The sequence below is a fragment of the Phaethon lepturus genome, unplaced genomic scaffold (assembly GCF_000687285.1).
Source record: "Phaethon lepturus isolate BGI_N335 unplaced genomic scaffold, ASM68728v1 scaffold6180, whole genome shotgun sequence".
NCBI lineage: Eukaryota > Metazoa > Chordata > Aves > Phaethontiformes > Phaethontidae > Phaethon > Phaethon lepturus.
This window is the reverse complement of record NW_010512482.1, coordinates 6757-23414: the sequence shown is the minus strand read 5'-3', so window position 1 is coordinate 23414 and position 16658 is coordinate 6757. Positions and strand designations below refer to the sequence as shown.

The 16658-nt window shown below is 39.8% G+C and overlaps 1 protein-coding gene across 1 annotated transcript in view; it reads left to right on the top strand.

The window, feature by feature from the left end:
* TET2 (tet methylcytosine dioxygenase 2) overlaps positions 1 to 14964 on the top strand; it is a 22270-nt gene extending 7306 nt beyond the window's left edge. Inside the window, exons 3-9 of the mRNA XM_010287203.1 lie at positions 2049 to 2142; positions 3212 to 3420; positions 4238 to 4388; positions 6603 to 6692; positions 9295 to 9432; positions 10915 to 11275; positions 12596 to 14964. Of these exons, the coding sequence (XP_010285505.1) occupies positions 2049 to 2142; positions 3212 to 3420; positions 4238 to 4388; positions 6603 to 6692; positions 9295 to 9432; positions 10915 to 11275; positions 12596 to 14004 (2452 nt within the window). The 3' untranslated portion in view covers positions 14005 to 14964. The remainder of the gene's footprint in view (positions 1 to 2048; positions 2143 to 3211; positions 3421 to 4237; positions 4389 to 6602; positions 6693 to 9294; positions 9433 to 10914; positions 11276 to 12595) is intronic.
* Positions 14965 to 16658: the final 1694 nt, after the last annotated feature.

Genomic DNA, 16658 nt, shown 5'->3' with positions numbered 1-16658 from the left:
CAGCAGAGTATAGCAGCAGCCACTTGAACAATGACTAGTTTTCAACTGTTCATATGGTATGAACTGTGCGATTCCCTGACTGAAGAACTCCAGAACTCCTCCTCGTTAGTTAATTTTGTATCCCTAAGTGAAAAAAAGCACTTAACTATAAAGATACTCTCAAGCATGTGTGCAGTTGGTGACACTAATCACAACTGAAGCACTTTTAAACTGTCTTCCCAGGAATATGGATTGACTTTTAAGGTATCAGCACTGCCAAACAAACCAGGATTTGGATTTAGACTTGCAGTTAATATTTTAGCTATACCAGAACAAATTTCTTGCAGAACCCATGGTGGATACATACATTTTACCTCTTCCTTTTCCCAATCCCTACTTCATGCTCAGTGAGTTTTGCTCCAGTTTTAAAGCAAATCAGCTTTGGCCTGAAAGCAAGCATGACAAACATCAGGCACAAATTCCTTTGTGACAGTTGAAAAGATTTGAGACAAAGTCCATTTCATTTCCAGTGTGTAATGTACAACGTATTTCTATAGCGGCATCCACACAGTTGTCCTGCAATCCAGATTAGAAAACTAATAGAAAACGTTAAGATCTAATTTTTTTTTTAATGTGGTTAATTAAAGAAACAAATTTATACTAACATCCAAGTCTAAGTAGGAAGAAGTGACCTAACAGTTGCCAGCAAGAATGTGTGTAGTACAACATGGTTTTATTTGTATAATTTCCTGTGACACTGAAATTTCACAATGAGATCACATCTAAAAATAAGCATTTTTCATTTCCTTTACAGGACAGAAGTTTAAATACAAATATTTGCTCTTAAATATATCACCAGGATTTTAGTGCAAAAACAAGAGGGATGAAAGGTCAAAAGTTCTCAAGGCATCAATACATGGCTGCCTAACAGGAAGGAACTATCTTGATTGCTCTATAGGTAACAGGCAAAGAACAAGGAGATTGTTATTTAGTCCCCACACTTCATTATTTAAAAAAAAAAAGTAACGCCAGAGCAGCAGAATTCAAGAAATGGTGATGGAAGTGCAGTTTTCCCGGTCCCCGAAATGCAGCCAAGTCAACATGGTAGCTGGATCCGTAACATCGCGGACACAGGTTTCTAACGCACAGCCTCACTTGAGACCTGGTGCGCTCTAGGGTTCACCAGGTGGGCACCCCCCAAGCTGCAACAGCCTGGGGAGAGGCCTGGCCAGAGAACATCCCTGCAAATGGTCTAACAGGTCTGACACTTTTTCTTCATTCAAGATTTGCTTCACTTAGCATTTGCCGTGTATTTCCACCCGGTCCATCAGAGGACGTGGAGAGTGGCATTATCCCATTTGCTCTGGGTAACAGCACTACTTGCATGTGGGGCTAGATTCTGCGTTGATGGCATATAATCAGCATAAGTGCGTCAGCAAGAGCTGAGCTTCCCCACCTTGGTCACAAAAAGACACACAAATGGCATCGTTTGAGGGCATCTTGTGATCTTAATTCAGTATAGAAGTCAGGCAGAAGTAAATAAGTAACAATTTATGAGTGGATGATAAAGTAAAGGAAATAGATATGATACAAATTAATCATGACTTAACTGATTCACACTATATCTAAGCCAGAAACAAGCACAGAAAAGTAATAGAGTGACTACTGAATGCCAGCTGTTCCATGACAACTTAATTATATACATTTCAGAGTAATAACTTTAAGCCAGAAATTAAAGTAAAATGTTAAATTCCTCCCCAAAATAGAGAGACTTCCAGTCCACTTTTCAAAATGTCATCTATAGCAAATTATCTACAGAAACAGTTAAAAGGTTTGGGAATATTAATGTGTTATGGATAATTTTTACTCATCCGTGATGCATTAAAGACATTTGCTTCTCTTAATGTATCAATCCACCACTATAATAAAATCAGCAAGATAAACCGCATTGCACCCCCCTCCCTGTAATTCATAGTGTTTTAGATAAGACTGGTAAATGTGCTCCATCTTTTCAGCGTTCACGCAGAACCAAATGAATCTGCTTATTGTACTTTTTTTGTTTGTTTAAGATTTGGACAGAAGGGTAAAGCTATAAGGATTGAGAGGGTTGTCTACACTGGGAAAGAAGGCAAAAGTTCTCAAGGATGTCCAATTGCTAAATGGGTAAGTGATGTACACATACGTTAAGACTAATCTAGTTCAGTATGATGGTGTATGTAAGCAGACAGCAGTGACATGTCCTCCTGTTAGTTGACACTATGAAACTTAAAATAGCTCAACGGCAGCAATACCACAGGACGCCTGTAGCCTGCTCCCACCTCTGTCTCTCACACTCCATTTACTTGTTGTGTGGAGAACAGCAAGAATAAAATTTGGCTTAAAGGTATGAAAACGTTGAGGAGGCGGTTTTGCTTAGATTTAAGATTCGCAACAGGAGACGTTCTGATGATTGCTGTTTAATTTTAGCTTACAAAAAAGTCCAGTAAGTGCACCACTGCGGTGTTTTTAAAATGCAATGCCAGTTCAAGAGAGGCATTAGGACACCCTCTTAGCAAACACTGTCATACTTTGGCACGAGTTACCCAAGTGGTTTGGGTAGGCCAGGGAAAGACAGGATGAGGAAGAACTGATACATCATTATAGTCTTTATGCATGCCAGACTGCACCTTTTTTTCAGAAATAACCCACAGTAGCACAACCACCAAGAAGCAAACACACTCTTTTATTTGAACAACATCTACAACTTTCCTCTCATCACTGTAATGTTTGGATGTAATAAGGGCAGGTCACAAAACTGAGTGGCTGGCTGATTGCAAGTTTAGCTGCTTAAGTTTGGGAGTGAAAGGGAGAGAACCCCCATGTCCAGTTATTTAGTCCCTTCCTTGGCTGCCTGTCTTCCCCACGCCGCTCCTGCCCTAAGCGCGGGTCTCCGCCATCCAGCTCTGTGCGGGCATCAGAGCATGGGGGATACCGTTACAAAGCTGGTTTCCACCACCATGGCTTTCCATGCCATCAGTCAAGCGTAGGTTCATTAGACAGAAAGGGTAGCCCTGGCCCACATCACTAAATGAGAAAAATGGACCGAGTTGCCAGAACCAAAGAGGAAGACAGAAGTAGAAGTAACCTCCCCACGCACACACGAATGCCGCGGTTTCCTATTCTCTTGCTCTTCACATTAAGAAACGCGTTGTTTGTGTTGGGGCTCTGGGGGGCTGTGTTGCTGTGCATGCAGGTAGTCCGCAGAAGCAGTCAGGAGGAAAAGCTACTCTGTTTGGTGCGTGAGCGAGCGGGTCACACGTGTGAGACGGCCGTGATCGTGATTCTCATCCTGGTCTGGGAGGGAATCCCAACCAGCCTGGCTGACAAGCTCTACTCCGAACTGACTGACACCCTGAGGAAGTACGGCACGCTCACCAACCGGCGGTGCGCCCTGAATGAAGAGTAAGTGGAACAAAGGGTCTGCTCGCCAAACTTGCAGCCCCACCTTCAGCCTCGGACCTGGCACCGCCGCTCGTGCTATTACCCTGAAAGATGCATAAGCTTTCCAGCTGTTTCAGGCAGTTTGAAAACCCACAAACCTTGTGAGAAAAGCAAAGTAAACGTTCTTATAAATCAGGGAGAAACATCTACCCAGAGTGGTGAAGCATCTCAGTACGTTTAAAGGAAGAGATCGCAGCAGGGCCCAGGACAGCAGATACCGCAACCTTGAAATAAAAACTAGATGCACTAAATCATGCTGTAAGCCTACAGAAGCTAGCCTAAAGAAAAAAACGTAAAGAAATTGCACTATGTCATTTTCCCATGTATTTCTGATAGGGAAGAACATTTAGACCAAAATTAACACAGCTTATTGCTGTATGTTACTTTGGCTTCATGGGTAGAGTCGTATTTCAGGAATGATTGTTTAGCCCCTGTCAGAGGGCTCCCACATTCTTGCAGTGCCATCAACATATGCCCCGTTCAGGTACCTAACAAGGCATGACGCAAACATACCCTCTTTTGAGCAACACCAGGTTTCTCACCGAAGCATAGAAACTCCATAGTCCCTGCTTTGCAACCATGAAATTATTCACTCTGATAAATTCTTCTGTTATAATGCACATGCCTCCCTCTTTCATGTCTTCGCTATTTACTGATGGAAGATGATCCAAGACCAGCGATTCCCCAGACCGCTGGCAGAACGCCGATGCCCACTGCGGGAGTGCCCCCCGGGGGGGACCCACCTCCTTGCTAACAGCCATATTCTCTTATTTTTTAGACGGACTTGCGCATGTCAAGGGCTGGACCCTGAAACTTGTGGTGCTTCATTTTCCTTTGGTTGCTCCTGGAGCATGTACTACAATGGTTGTAAGTTTGCCAGAAGCAAGATTCCAAGAAAGTTTAAGCTGATGGGGGATGACCCAAAAGAGGTTGGTGTCCATTTCTAAAATGAGCCTCATTTGCAAGGAAATGTTTTCTGTCACTCTGCAAATAGAGATACAGTACAAGAGACCAGAGGCCAGAGCCCTGCCTGAATGGCATACGTGAGGGTAATTAAATAACTGCCAGTCAAAACTGATTGATTCCAGTCACTGAGCCAGCTGAATTGACTGTCCAAATTCTGACAGCTGGTAAAAGCCCTGAGACTTGAAACCATGTTTGCAGGCTTTCACAATTAGAGGAGAGGGCACGGCCTGAATAATTGTGGCTGTATTAGGCCTGCAGTCGGGCATTCCCCAGTGGCAGAGCGGAAGCTTTACCAACCGAAGGCATATAACATTGCAACTGGGAACCAGAGAAGACTGCATGGAGACAAACATGATGAAACTCCGAGGTGACAATAGGAAGAGGAGGATAGGAAGACTCACTCTGCATACAGTCCTGCCTCACTGAATGTTTCCAGGCTGGGTTCTGTGTTGCAGCAAACTGGCAACTGTTCAAAATGAGTAATAAAAATTAAAAAAACCAAACAACAACATTGACCTTAGACTAGGCACAAGATACCTTTGAAGTTATGACTGCAGCAACTCCTGGACACCTCCAGCTCGTCATATGTCTTGGGAGGCTCCAATGGCCCAGTCTGGTTTTTGGCAAGCTCATGCAAATTTAGTCCCTTGCTTGTGTACTGACATGTAAGTCCACAGCTTTCACTGTCTTTCTGGTGTCTTACACAAATCTCAGCATTTCTTTCACATGATCAGACCACCAGATACTTCAGCAGCCTATGGCCTGTGCTGAGAATGGCACGCTATTTTGAATATCATCATAATTAACATAAAATTTTACCTCCCTAAATTTACAATTTACTGCTCTTCTGTGGCCCCAAGAATTATAGAATAGCTCTCCTTCAATCATGCTGTGGCACAAAGCCTTCTTGTTCATAGCCTGCAACACTAAACCCCCTACATTTTCTAAGCTGGATACCTGGCCAGAGCCCACCAGAGTACTCTTCTAACTTGCATTCCTGGATTTACTTCCCATGGAAGCCAGAGCTGGGCAGGGAAGATGGTTTTACCCTCCAGTCTTGTTCCCACACAAAGTTGGGGGCATCCGGACCAGGGACTAGGTCCCATAGCATAGACACAGTTTAGAGACAACACAAATAGGATCCTCACCAATAAAAACTAGAAGTAACACTTAGCAAATGGTAACCTATGGGCCATACAAAAGCTCTTAAGTTCTGGCAGCAGCTACAAGGTCACAGCAAGATAGTTTTGACAATCTCATAATGTCATTTTGGAGTCCCAAACTAGGATATAGTCCCATAGTAGGAGATACAACCTTCTAATGCACCAACCACGTCTCCCGCAAACCTGTAGGTTTTTCACAGCTCTTCACACGTTCCTAAAATATACAAACTCCTAAGAACAAGTATACCACTCCAGTATGCCACTGTTCTTTATGCACTTGAAATTAAAAATAAGGGCCTCATATAAGCGAGGTTTTGAATTTGGGATTCTCATCCCGAGAGGATGGGGAACAACTTTGGAGTATGTTGCTAGAGTACTTCATTTTTAAAGAGCCCTTCATTTTGAGAGTGTGTACCTCTCCTTATGAAAAAAAGAAGTGTGGTCATTGCTACCTCCATATCACCAACTACTAGACACATCCACTATTCTTCATTGCTTAAGAATTGGGAACTCTCTGAAGTATATAAATAATTTTAAATTGCTGCATAAAAAGATACTCGGTGTGTTGAAGTGCTGTTATTGCAATGTGAAAAACTCTTAAATTAGACAGAATTACATGATGGACCATTCCAATATTATTTCTCTCAAGCTTTCTGAAGAGTCTTATTTTCCCAGAACTCCAATAGGGAAAAAAATGAGTATCATCACACTTGGATCTAAAACATCTCCATGTTGAAGGATGTGATTCTTAATGTAAACCAAATTAAGATTATAGTATGTGATGTCCTCTTGCAAGGATCACACTAGACTACTTTACTACTTCATTACTTTAAAGGCTGTGAAACCGTAAAATTAAAAGAAGATTCACAACAGTTACTGTCTAAACAAGAGTGATAACGGTCTAGGCTTCTACACAACAATCAGTGTAAACATAATTGTATAAAGACCCTAATTTCTTAGATCCCATACACACAGTATGGAAATGTCATTGCACTCTATTTCACCTCCTAACAGGAAGAAAAACTAGAATCCAATTTGCAGAATCTGTCAACCCTGATGGCACCTACCTACAAGAAGCTTGCACCTGATGCGTATAACAACCAGGTATGCTGGGGGAAAAAGGAATTGGAGCAGTCATGCAAATAACCTGATTTTTACCACACTTCCCAATGCTTGAACCTTGTGCCAAACCATTATGTACATTTTGTGCCAGCATTCCTTTGACATCGGGGTAAAAACAAATGGAAATGAACAATTCCACTTAAAATACTTTCAAAAGTAAAACTAGCAGAATTTGGTCTACTAAATAGAACTAATCTTTTCACCTACATCAACACAATAAGATTACTTCACACTTGAGCAGAAGCCTTCAGCTCTACAACACAAACTTGTGGATTTAGCATGATTCACCAGCCAAACTAGCAAAACAGCCACGAAGATGGTGTGAGATTGGCAACAGTGCCAGCCGCAGTGTATCATATTGCACTTGACTCCTGAAGCCACAGTTTCAGTTCTGCTCGCTCAAGTGGCAGATGAATTTAGTTTTCACCAAAATAGCCATTGCAAACATGCTTGTAAAGTGAAGTTTTGTATTTGAACACACTCAGCCCTGCATATGCACACAAGTGCCTGCACCAGCCTTCTTGCATGAGGGGATCAGGCATGCATATTTTCTGTGAAGCAGTATTCACAGGTAACTAGCACATTCAAAGCTTTTATGAGATTCCCAGTGTGGCTGTCTCTCATCTGCATTTCTTTACCAAACGTCTTTCAGATACTTGCATCAAAATTTGACAACATGCCCCTTGCAAACACATAACTATTGACCTTCATATTTGTTGGTCAGGTTCACTACCATTACAAACATTGACAGAACTTATAGCCTGCAAACTATCAGCATCACTGGAAACCATGACATCTTCTTTCTTTCCTGTTGACAGCATTATGCTGTAGCAATCAGCACAAGACAGATTTCCAACTGTAACAGAAACAGTAACCTAACGCAAAACTGTCCTTTTTTATTTGCTGTAAAACTCACTCCTTTACTGCATATTTAGTAGCAACTAGACAGGGTAGGCAGATTCAGTACAGACTTACCCAGTTTAACTTACCTGATCAGATAATGTTTGGAGACTCGTTATGGAGGAAACTGTGGCCGTGTGCCCACTAGCTGTGGTTATCTGTCCAAGTATCTGAGACATTCTGCAAGAGAAGAAAGGAAGAGAAAGAAGAAAAAATGAGGGGGTGGTGAACAATAAAATGGTTCTTTGCTTGGGCCGCTTTTCTTTTACCACAAAAATTTGCAAAATAACTTTTCTTCCTGTGAGCCATGGTCCTGCCCGACACTTGTTGAAAACGCATGCTTTTACAAGTTTCCGTTTTTACCTTGTGTAACAAGACGTGCGTGTAGCTTGGCCTGTATTTCAGGAGTTTCATGCAGACCTTGTATTTTTGGGGAAACCCTGATCAAGCTACTGTCAGTGACTTTAAGAGAGATGATCGAGGCCTAATTTGTATGGTATTGTAAAAGGTTCTAAAACAAAAAAGCCCTAAAACCAAACTCCCTTTGAATCCTGAAAAGAAATTCCAAACTCCCAGATTTATCCTAATCCAAGTCTGGATTGCTACTGGATTAAAATCTAGAATTAGAAAGGGTCTGTTTTCCAACTGGACCCAACGGAACATCTCAGAGAACAGTTGGACCAGTATACTTTAATCAGACAATTATAGTCTGGCTAACGTTTCAGACCACTCTCGTTTAATTCCACAGTAGTTTATATGTTTCAGGGTTTGTTCTACTTTTATTTTCAGATTCCAGGGAAGTAAATATTCCAAATTTTAAAAATAAAGGTCTGTGAGCAAACTAGACATCTTTTTAGTGATCTTGGATCAAGACTTGGCAAAATTTCTAATTTCACCTTCACTTAAAATGCGATCCGTTAAGTTCCATTGAGTGTAGACTTTTTTCTTTCACTTGAAAGGTTCGGGAATTTCAGCAAAGCGTTTTACAAACATGGTTTCTTTTTTAGTAAAATATGAAACCATCATTTGTCTAGGGCTTGATCTTCCATTACAAAATGCTTTCTTTTTATGTAAGGTTTATTGTTGCATTATCAACTCTTTGTAAAGCTGCTTAATAATGAGCGCATGGGTAGAAAGTACTGTCTCGACTCAATTATCTCTCTTTTTGGTTAGGGGTTACAGTTGTACTTAAGCTAATGAAATCTACATTTAGCATGCCAAAATATTACAAATCCAAAAGCAAATTATTATTTTTCATGAAGTCATTCTGAAGTCAGTTTTCTAAAGCCATTTTCCCTTAATAGCTTGGTATATTTCCAGTCTACACAAACATATTGCTCTTACAGTGCCAGACGCTGAAACCGTGCACCGCATTTGTCATGTGAAAACACCAACCACTGGCAGAGAATCACAAGTAACACGCAAGGAAAAGTATTATTGGCCAATATCACAGTCACGCCAGAGACAGCAGGTAACAGGGAACAAAGCAGCAAGGCATGGAGTAATGGAGTATGGATATGAAATTGCCATCAAATTGCTTGATTTTATTTGCCTTCAAGATCCGTACGCTGCCACCTCCAAGATGTTAGGAGACTTGCATGTTGTCACAGCGGAGCATTCGGTGCTAATTCCGTGTACTGGAGCATCCAGCTCATTTGCAGTGATACCTGTTATCTCTTTCCAGATCGAGTATGAACACAGAGCACCCGAGTGTCGCCTGGGTTTAAAAGAAGGTCGCCCATTCTCAGGGGTCACTGCCTGCCTGGATTTTTGTGCTCATGCTCACAGAGACTTGCACAATATGCAGAATGGGAGTACACTGGTAAGTCTATGATGCATGTAGCCTCCTTACTCCAGCACTAATTACGTATATTTAATTCATTCTCTCCCGTCTGTTTAAATTTATACTTGCGTAACGCAGATAGCTAAAAAAAGAAACATTAAGCAGTAATTGAGCTAAGTTATTACCCCCTACACAATTTTTCATTCAAATGAATGAGACTTATGGTGTATTAAAGAAAGGTTTAATATAGAACTGGTAAAAGAGAAACCATGGAGACAATGGAAAGAAGGTCCCAGCAGGGCTGAAATGCCTGTTTCAGTGTTCCTGGCACAAAATGGTTTATATTTGTCCTCTTGAAACACTTTTTTTTCCTAAAACTTTGGATTATATCTTCTAATAAAATAAAAGTGGAAACAAATAACTTCTTTCCAGGAGGGTTTTGGAAGTTGTGGATTTTTTTTTCCTGCTTGGGATGGGCAGAGAGTCTGCAAGCCTTGCCATCCTTTGTATTGTACATGTACCTTTTAATCCCTTCAGTTCTGATCTCTGGCATGTACAGCAAAGGTTCTGCAGAAGATACCAGAAAAACGAGCTGGTTTTGAATGTATTTTGGATTGTTTCTGTTCTCTGTGACAATACAGTTGGGGTAAACGTGAGAAAGAATAATCTTCAGTTTTGAGTAATCTTCATGGTTGTAATTTGAAGCAACTACCTAGATTCACAGTGCAGCTCTTACTACAACCAAAGAGAATACCAACTTTTTTTAATACCAATTAGATTTTTCCTGTTCCCAGGGTCTGACTTAATTGACAAGTCAGCCACCCACAATACAATATATATTTCTAGCTGAGCTTTCTTTGTAAAACTGGCTAATGCAATGATTTTTCTGCAGAATATGTCTGTATCAGCATCTTTTTCCACTGAGATCCTCCCAATACCTGTTGTAGCTGGAGTTAACACAACGAGCATGCTGCATGACACAACAGTAACTTCCATAAATCTTATTATTAACATTACAGTGACTTGACCCTTTGCAAAGTCCTGGAAGTTGCCATTGTAAAGGGGTGTGAAATACAATGGCAGTATGTTATATTGCAGGCTATTTCTAATACGTAGCTAGCTAATGTATTACAGTGAAAAAAATCTTCAGGTGAGTAGAAAGTCCCAGGTTCCACTGGTTTAGTGGCTCTTTGGCCACAGTACAGTGGATCACACAATTCACTTCACGTTAAGGTAGTCCCTAATTATATTGTTCATTTTGGCATGAGTACAAGAAATAGATATATATATATACACCTCCTGTTTCTATTAACGCTGTCCAACAGCACAATGGAAGAAATGAAACTGCAGGCTTCTTGTAATATGCATAAATTGCACAGAAACTTACAGTTTACAAATAGTTTGCCAGATGCCAATGCTGACAGTGGCAGGGCAAGGTAAGTAAAATACTCAGGGTAGTATTTCAGATCTCTTCTTCCCAGACTGGTTTGAGAGAGTTACTCTACCACACCTTTCCAACAGGTTTGCACACTAACTAGAGAAGACAATCGTGAAATTGGCCAAACACCAGAAGACGAGCAGCTCCATGTGCTCCCATTATACAAAGTCTCTGATGTGGATGAGTTCGGAAGCACTGAAGGCCAGGAAGAGAAGAAGAGGAATGGCAGCATCCAGGTCCTTACCTCCTTTCGCCGAAAAGTAAGGATGTTAGCAGAGCCAGTTAAGACTTGTCGGCAAAGGAAGCTAGAAGCAAAGAAAGCAGCTGCAGAAAAGCTTTCGTCCTTGGAGAATGGGTCTAGCAAAGCTGAAAGAGATAAGTCTGCTGCAGCACGCAACAAACAAGGCAACTCTGAGGCAGCAGGTCCTGCAAAGCAGCTAGCAGGTAAACACATGAATCCGATCGGGATCTTTATCAACAGCGGTAAGCTTCCTAGAAATCAGGGCCATTTATAATGAGTCTCTAGAAAACCATAATTCTCAGCCCAAGAACATTTTAGAGTAAAAAGTAAAGAGAATTCTTGAAAGTAAATGTCAATATTGTATGTTTATAAATACTAGAGTGCCAAATTGTGGTCAACTCTGGAGAAGCAAAAAAAAAAAAAAAAAAAAGTTGTATGAGAAATCATTTATCCTTGGGATAGTTAACACCTGTAGAAATCTGGTACTTTTGCAAACTGTGCTTGCCATCCGGTGTATTGTAAAGTACCTTTAAAAGACTAGCAGTGCTAGAAGCCATGAAGAGAAGTGTGTGATGCTGCTGCCAAAGAAAGAATGACCTACACATCACTCGCTATCTGCCACTGTTAAGGGAACCTCCTAATTTCAGGGGATTCAAGCCTAACTTCTTTACCACTATTTATACTCTCTGCTTCAAGACCAAAAGCAGAGCAGGTTTTTCCATAGTGGAGTAAGAGTTTAAAAATCCACTTAACAATCCCTGGCAGTTTTCATCAGTAAATTTGAGAGTCCTGAGCAAAGGAGTTCGTCATGACTGTTTTATTGTTACAGCAACTTTCTCAGAGAGAAGAAAAACAATACATCTAAGGCCACCCAGAAGGTCACTGAAATACCTATGAATAGAAGTCAGCTGTCCCATGACCCAGGGGGGTTGTAACCAGGGTTGTAACCATTAAACGATGCCATTTTGCTTTAATGAATGATGGTTTTGCTCTTATGTCATCGGCTAATCTCACTTGTTACTGAACTGTTCTCTTTAACAGTATATGTCACTGTTGGTTTTTTACATAAAGCTAAGGACATTTTTTTGAGACAGTTCTATTAATATAGATGGGAGGAATTATTTGTTCTTGGGGAAAAGCAGGTCACCTTGTGCATGGCTGTTTGGGAGCACTTTGATGCTCCATTTCATGGCTACTTAAACGATGATTCAACTTTTTGGATTTTGTGCATGTGACTGAACAGATTGCACTGTCCTCTTTTTCCCCATTGCCAACTGGCATCTGATCTCACTGGATACATGCCAAAAAGAATGAGTAGCCCCTAGTATTTGTTTAGCTTCTTAAAGGATGGTATTTGAGATACAAGAAAAGGAAACTCTGTTAACGGATCATGAAATACATATCTACGAAATTTCTAAGAAAAGTGTATTGTGAAAAGTCTATAAACTATGTAATTTGTTGTTTGTTTTTTTTTAAAAAAAAGCTTGGTTTTTGTGTGTTTGTTTTTCTTTTCACATCTACAGATCTTTTACGTCTTTCAGGACCAGCCGCACAACAGCAGCAGCAGCAACATCCACAGCGCACTCTCCCTAACAACCCTCAGCCAAACCCTATTAACTCTTACTCGGGTTCAGGTTCTGCAAATCTCTATGTAAGGTTGCCTAATCCAGCCAATGCTTATCCAAGCTCTTCATACACTTCAGATCCCTATGGAGGGTCCAGTCCCATGAACCTCTATACAACCTCATCACAGCCTGCGGGGTCTTATTTGAATTCTTCCAGTCCCATGAACCCTTATTCAGGATCATTAAGTCAAAATAACCAATATCCACCCTACCAATGCAATGGAAATATACCTATGGACAACTGCCCCTCTTACTTGGGCTCCTACCCTTCCCAGCATCAGCACATGGACTTGTATAATTGCCAGAGCCAAGACCATATGTCTAAGCTAAGTCTACCACCCATTCAAACATTATACCAGCATAGGTTTGGGAATAACCAGAGTTTCAGTCCCAAGTACTTGAATTATGGAAACCAAAATATGCAGGTAGACTCCTTCAGTAATTGCACCATTAGACCAAATGTACACCACGTAGGGTCTTTTTCCTCTTACTCTACCCATGAGGCTGACAGCCATTTTATGGAGGTTGCTTCAAGGTTAAAATCTAACCTGAGTAATCCCAGCATAGATTATGCCTCCATGAGTAAAACCAGTGAACATCATCACATGCAACCCCCTCCACATTTAGCACATGACTACCATTCTGCAACAAGTATGTTTAGTGGTCCTCCTAATTCACTGCATCTCCAAAATAAGGATAGTGAAATGATTTCACATGCAGTTAATGGTTTGTCTAACATGCTTCCAGGTCAAAACCATGATAGGACTACTCCCCAGAGTGCTTTAGATAAAACTGATGTGCTGAATCCAGAAAAAGCAGAGGATCCCGATGAAGTCTGGTCAGATAGTGAGCAGAGCTTTCTGGATCCAGAAATTGGAGGAGTGGCAGTTGCTCCATCTCATGGGTCAATTCTCATAGAGTGTGCAAAACGTGAGCTCCACGCAACGACTCCCTTAAAAAATCCCAACAGGAACCATCCCACCAGAATATCCCTTGTCTTTTACCAGCACAAGAGTATGAACGAGCCAAAACACGGTCTGGCTCTGTGGGAGGCAAAAATGGCTGAGAAGGCAAGAGAGAAAGAAGAGGAATGTGAAAAGTACGGTCCAGACTACGTGCCTCAGAAATCTTACGGCAAAAAAGCAAAGCGGGAGCCTGCTGAGCCACACGAACCCTCAGAGCCAACGTATGTGCGCTTCATCAAGTCTCTTGCACAAAGGACACTGTCGGTCACCACAGACTCCACAGTAACTACATCTCCATATGCCTTTACACGGGTTACAGGGCCTTACAACCGATATATCTAACGTCACACCTTTGTTGGTTACCTCATTTGAAAAAACACCTTGTCAGTAGGGTAGTTCTCTAGGTTTTGGGGAAGGCAAGAGTGGAGAAGAAAACAGTGTTTTTACAAAACTCATCAGTGGAAAAAGCCTCAGCACACCAGCAAAAAGAGGTAATCTCACTAGCGCACTTATTTTCCACTGATTTTTAAGTGGTCACAGATGGCACGTAGGAAACAAGACCAAAGCATCCTATGCAAAAACAAAAACAAAACAAAAAAGTGTTTCACAATTTACATTTGAAAACACTGGCTCCATTACTGAAAGAGATAATCTGCAAGTGGATTTTTTTTTTCTTACAGTTTTGCACATCTGTGGCCACTTTTAATGTCATCAAGGTTGCATAGTCATGGAACAGGAGCAAAAAAACCCTAAAAAAAATAATACTGTAGTATTACAACTGCAGGAATCTTAAAATAACATCTGGTGCTGAATCTATGATGTACTGAAATACTGGAATTATGGCTTTTTAACATGCAGTTTTTACTGTAATCTTATTAGTCTCTTGATTTTATTTAACAAAATAGATAAGTATAAAACGAATAGACAGGAAAACACTGAATTTGTTTGGATATTCTAAAAACATGGTGCTATCTAAGAGAATGGTGTCTTTATTTTAACAGTCGAACAGTTAATGCCTTTATAACAAAATGTCAATGATGTAGTCAAATGTTCTTCAGCAACAGGGAGGACCTTTTCATTCATGTTATGTATTGAATTTACCTGGTGTTAAAATAAGCTTACTTTTTAACATATGGGAATTACAAAGACCTCTGGATTTTGCTCATCCAGTCAAGTCCTAGAAAAGGACAATAAAATATATAGAGAGATATTTTTTTTTAAATAGTGTTTCAGAAGCACTTTGTCTACCTAAGCTTGGCAACTTGAACAATGCTAAGGTACTAAGACATTAAAAAAAAAAAAAAAAAAAGAGTTTACTTTGATTTTAAAATGCAAAGATAATTTTTTTAAACTAAAAAAGCTTTTAAATACTTTTGTTTTAGCCGTGCATCTGCTAGTGGGCTACATATCCATTTTTAATACAGTCAGTTATGGTAAAAATGGGGCTTACTGGATATAAGGGAATACTTTAGTACACAAGACATATGTTTTTCTGGTGCTCATCTCACACAGCTATACTGTAAACTGTTTTCTACAATTATTATGACAAGTTCATTGCTCAAATATGTACAGTTTTAAGGAAAGAATTTTATATTAACCACAGGTAATAATTAGCAGCATGCGACAGACTACAACTAGTTAGCTTGGGCTTCTGCTGTTTTTAAAGATCTGTATGCTCTTCAAATATTGAATGGCAGGTTGCTTTTGTGTTGATAATTATGTACATTGTGGTGTAAGTCATTTCTCGGTGCAAGCGTCCTCTTTTCCAGGAAGATTGAGCAGACCGATGCCTACACAAGATGAATGAAACAGGGTTAGTTCTGTGTGATTCCGTTGATTAAATAGAAAAAAAATAGGCAGCTGGCTTGCTGTGGTGGTTTTAAATCATTAATTTCTATTAAAAAAAAAAGCAGGAGAGTTGTATAGTAAATTAAATTGTAAACAAAACTTTTTTTAACGCAATGCTTTAGTATTTTAGTACTGTAAAAATATTAAATCTATATATATTTGGGTTTTGAGCTGAATTCACATCATGGTGCTACTCAGCCTGCTACAAATATATCATAATGTGAGCTAAAAATACATTAAAAGGTTTGAGTGATGTTCCTACTTGTCATATACCTCAACACTAGTTTGGCAATAGGATATGGAACTGAGTGTGAAAGTTTATATATTGTATACCATCTTTTTTCCCCCCAATAGCCTTTGAAAAAAACATACAAAAAAAAGAAAACAAAAAAACTCTCTCAATACTTGACATTTTAGCAAGTATAACTTGAACTTCAACTTTTTTTTTTTTTTTTTTTAAGTTCTAAAAATTCAGGGATATTTCAGCTCATGTTCTCCTATGCCAACGTGTCACCTGTGTGTATGTAAAGCTGTTGTAGGTTAAATATATTATTATTGGGTTTTTTGTTCTTTTTGTTTGTTTTTTTTTTTCTCCTCTCCAGGGATTTAATACTTTTCTTTTGAATCCCTTCTCTAATTTTTCTTGTACATGTATTGATGTAACTAAAACTAATTTTGTAAATTCCTTAGCTCTTTTTATTGTAATGAAAGTGTTTAAGAGATTTAGAATGTTTTGCCTGTTTCAAACGAATAAACAAAAAGAAAGTAGAATGCACTGAGCTGATTAAAGGGAAAAATGTAAGGCAGGGGTTTGGCAAGTGACTGTTTGCTAGAGTTGTTCAAGTCACTCTCTAAACAAGGCTTCTTGGATACTGTAATTAATAAAATAAAATATGAAAAGGTACAGTCTGTACAAGGGCTTCCCTAAACATGCAAACCTCCATGTCCCAGATGTATCTTGTGCAATATACTGTAAAATTAAGTTTGGTCAAAAGAAATTTTATCTAACAGACTCATAACCTAACTCGAGTAAATCAAAGGAGGCCTTTGGGTTTAATGGTCAAATATTTATTATGGCAATTTTGTTTTTTAATTCTCAGTCTGTGACTTTACCCACTGCATTGAAACAAAAGTTTCGCCTTTTAATA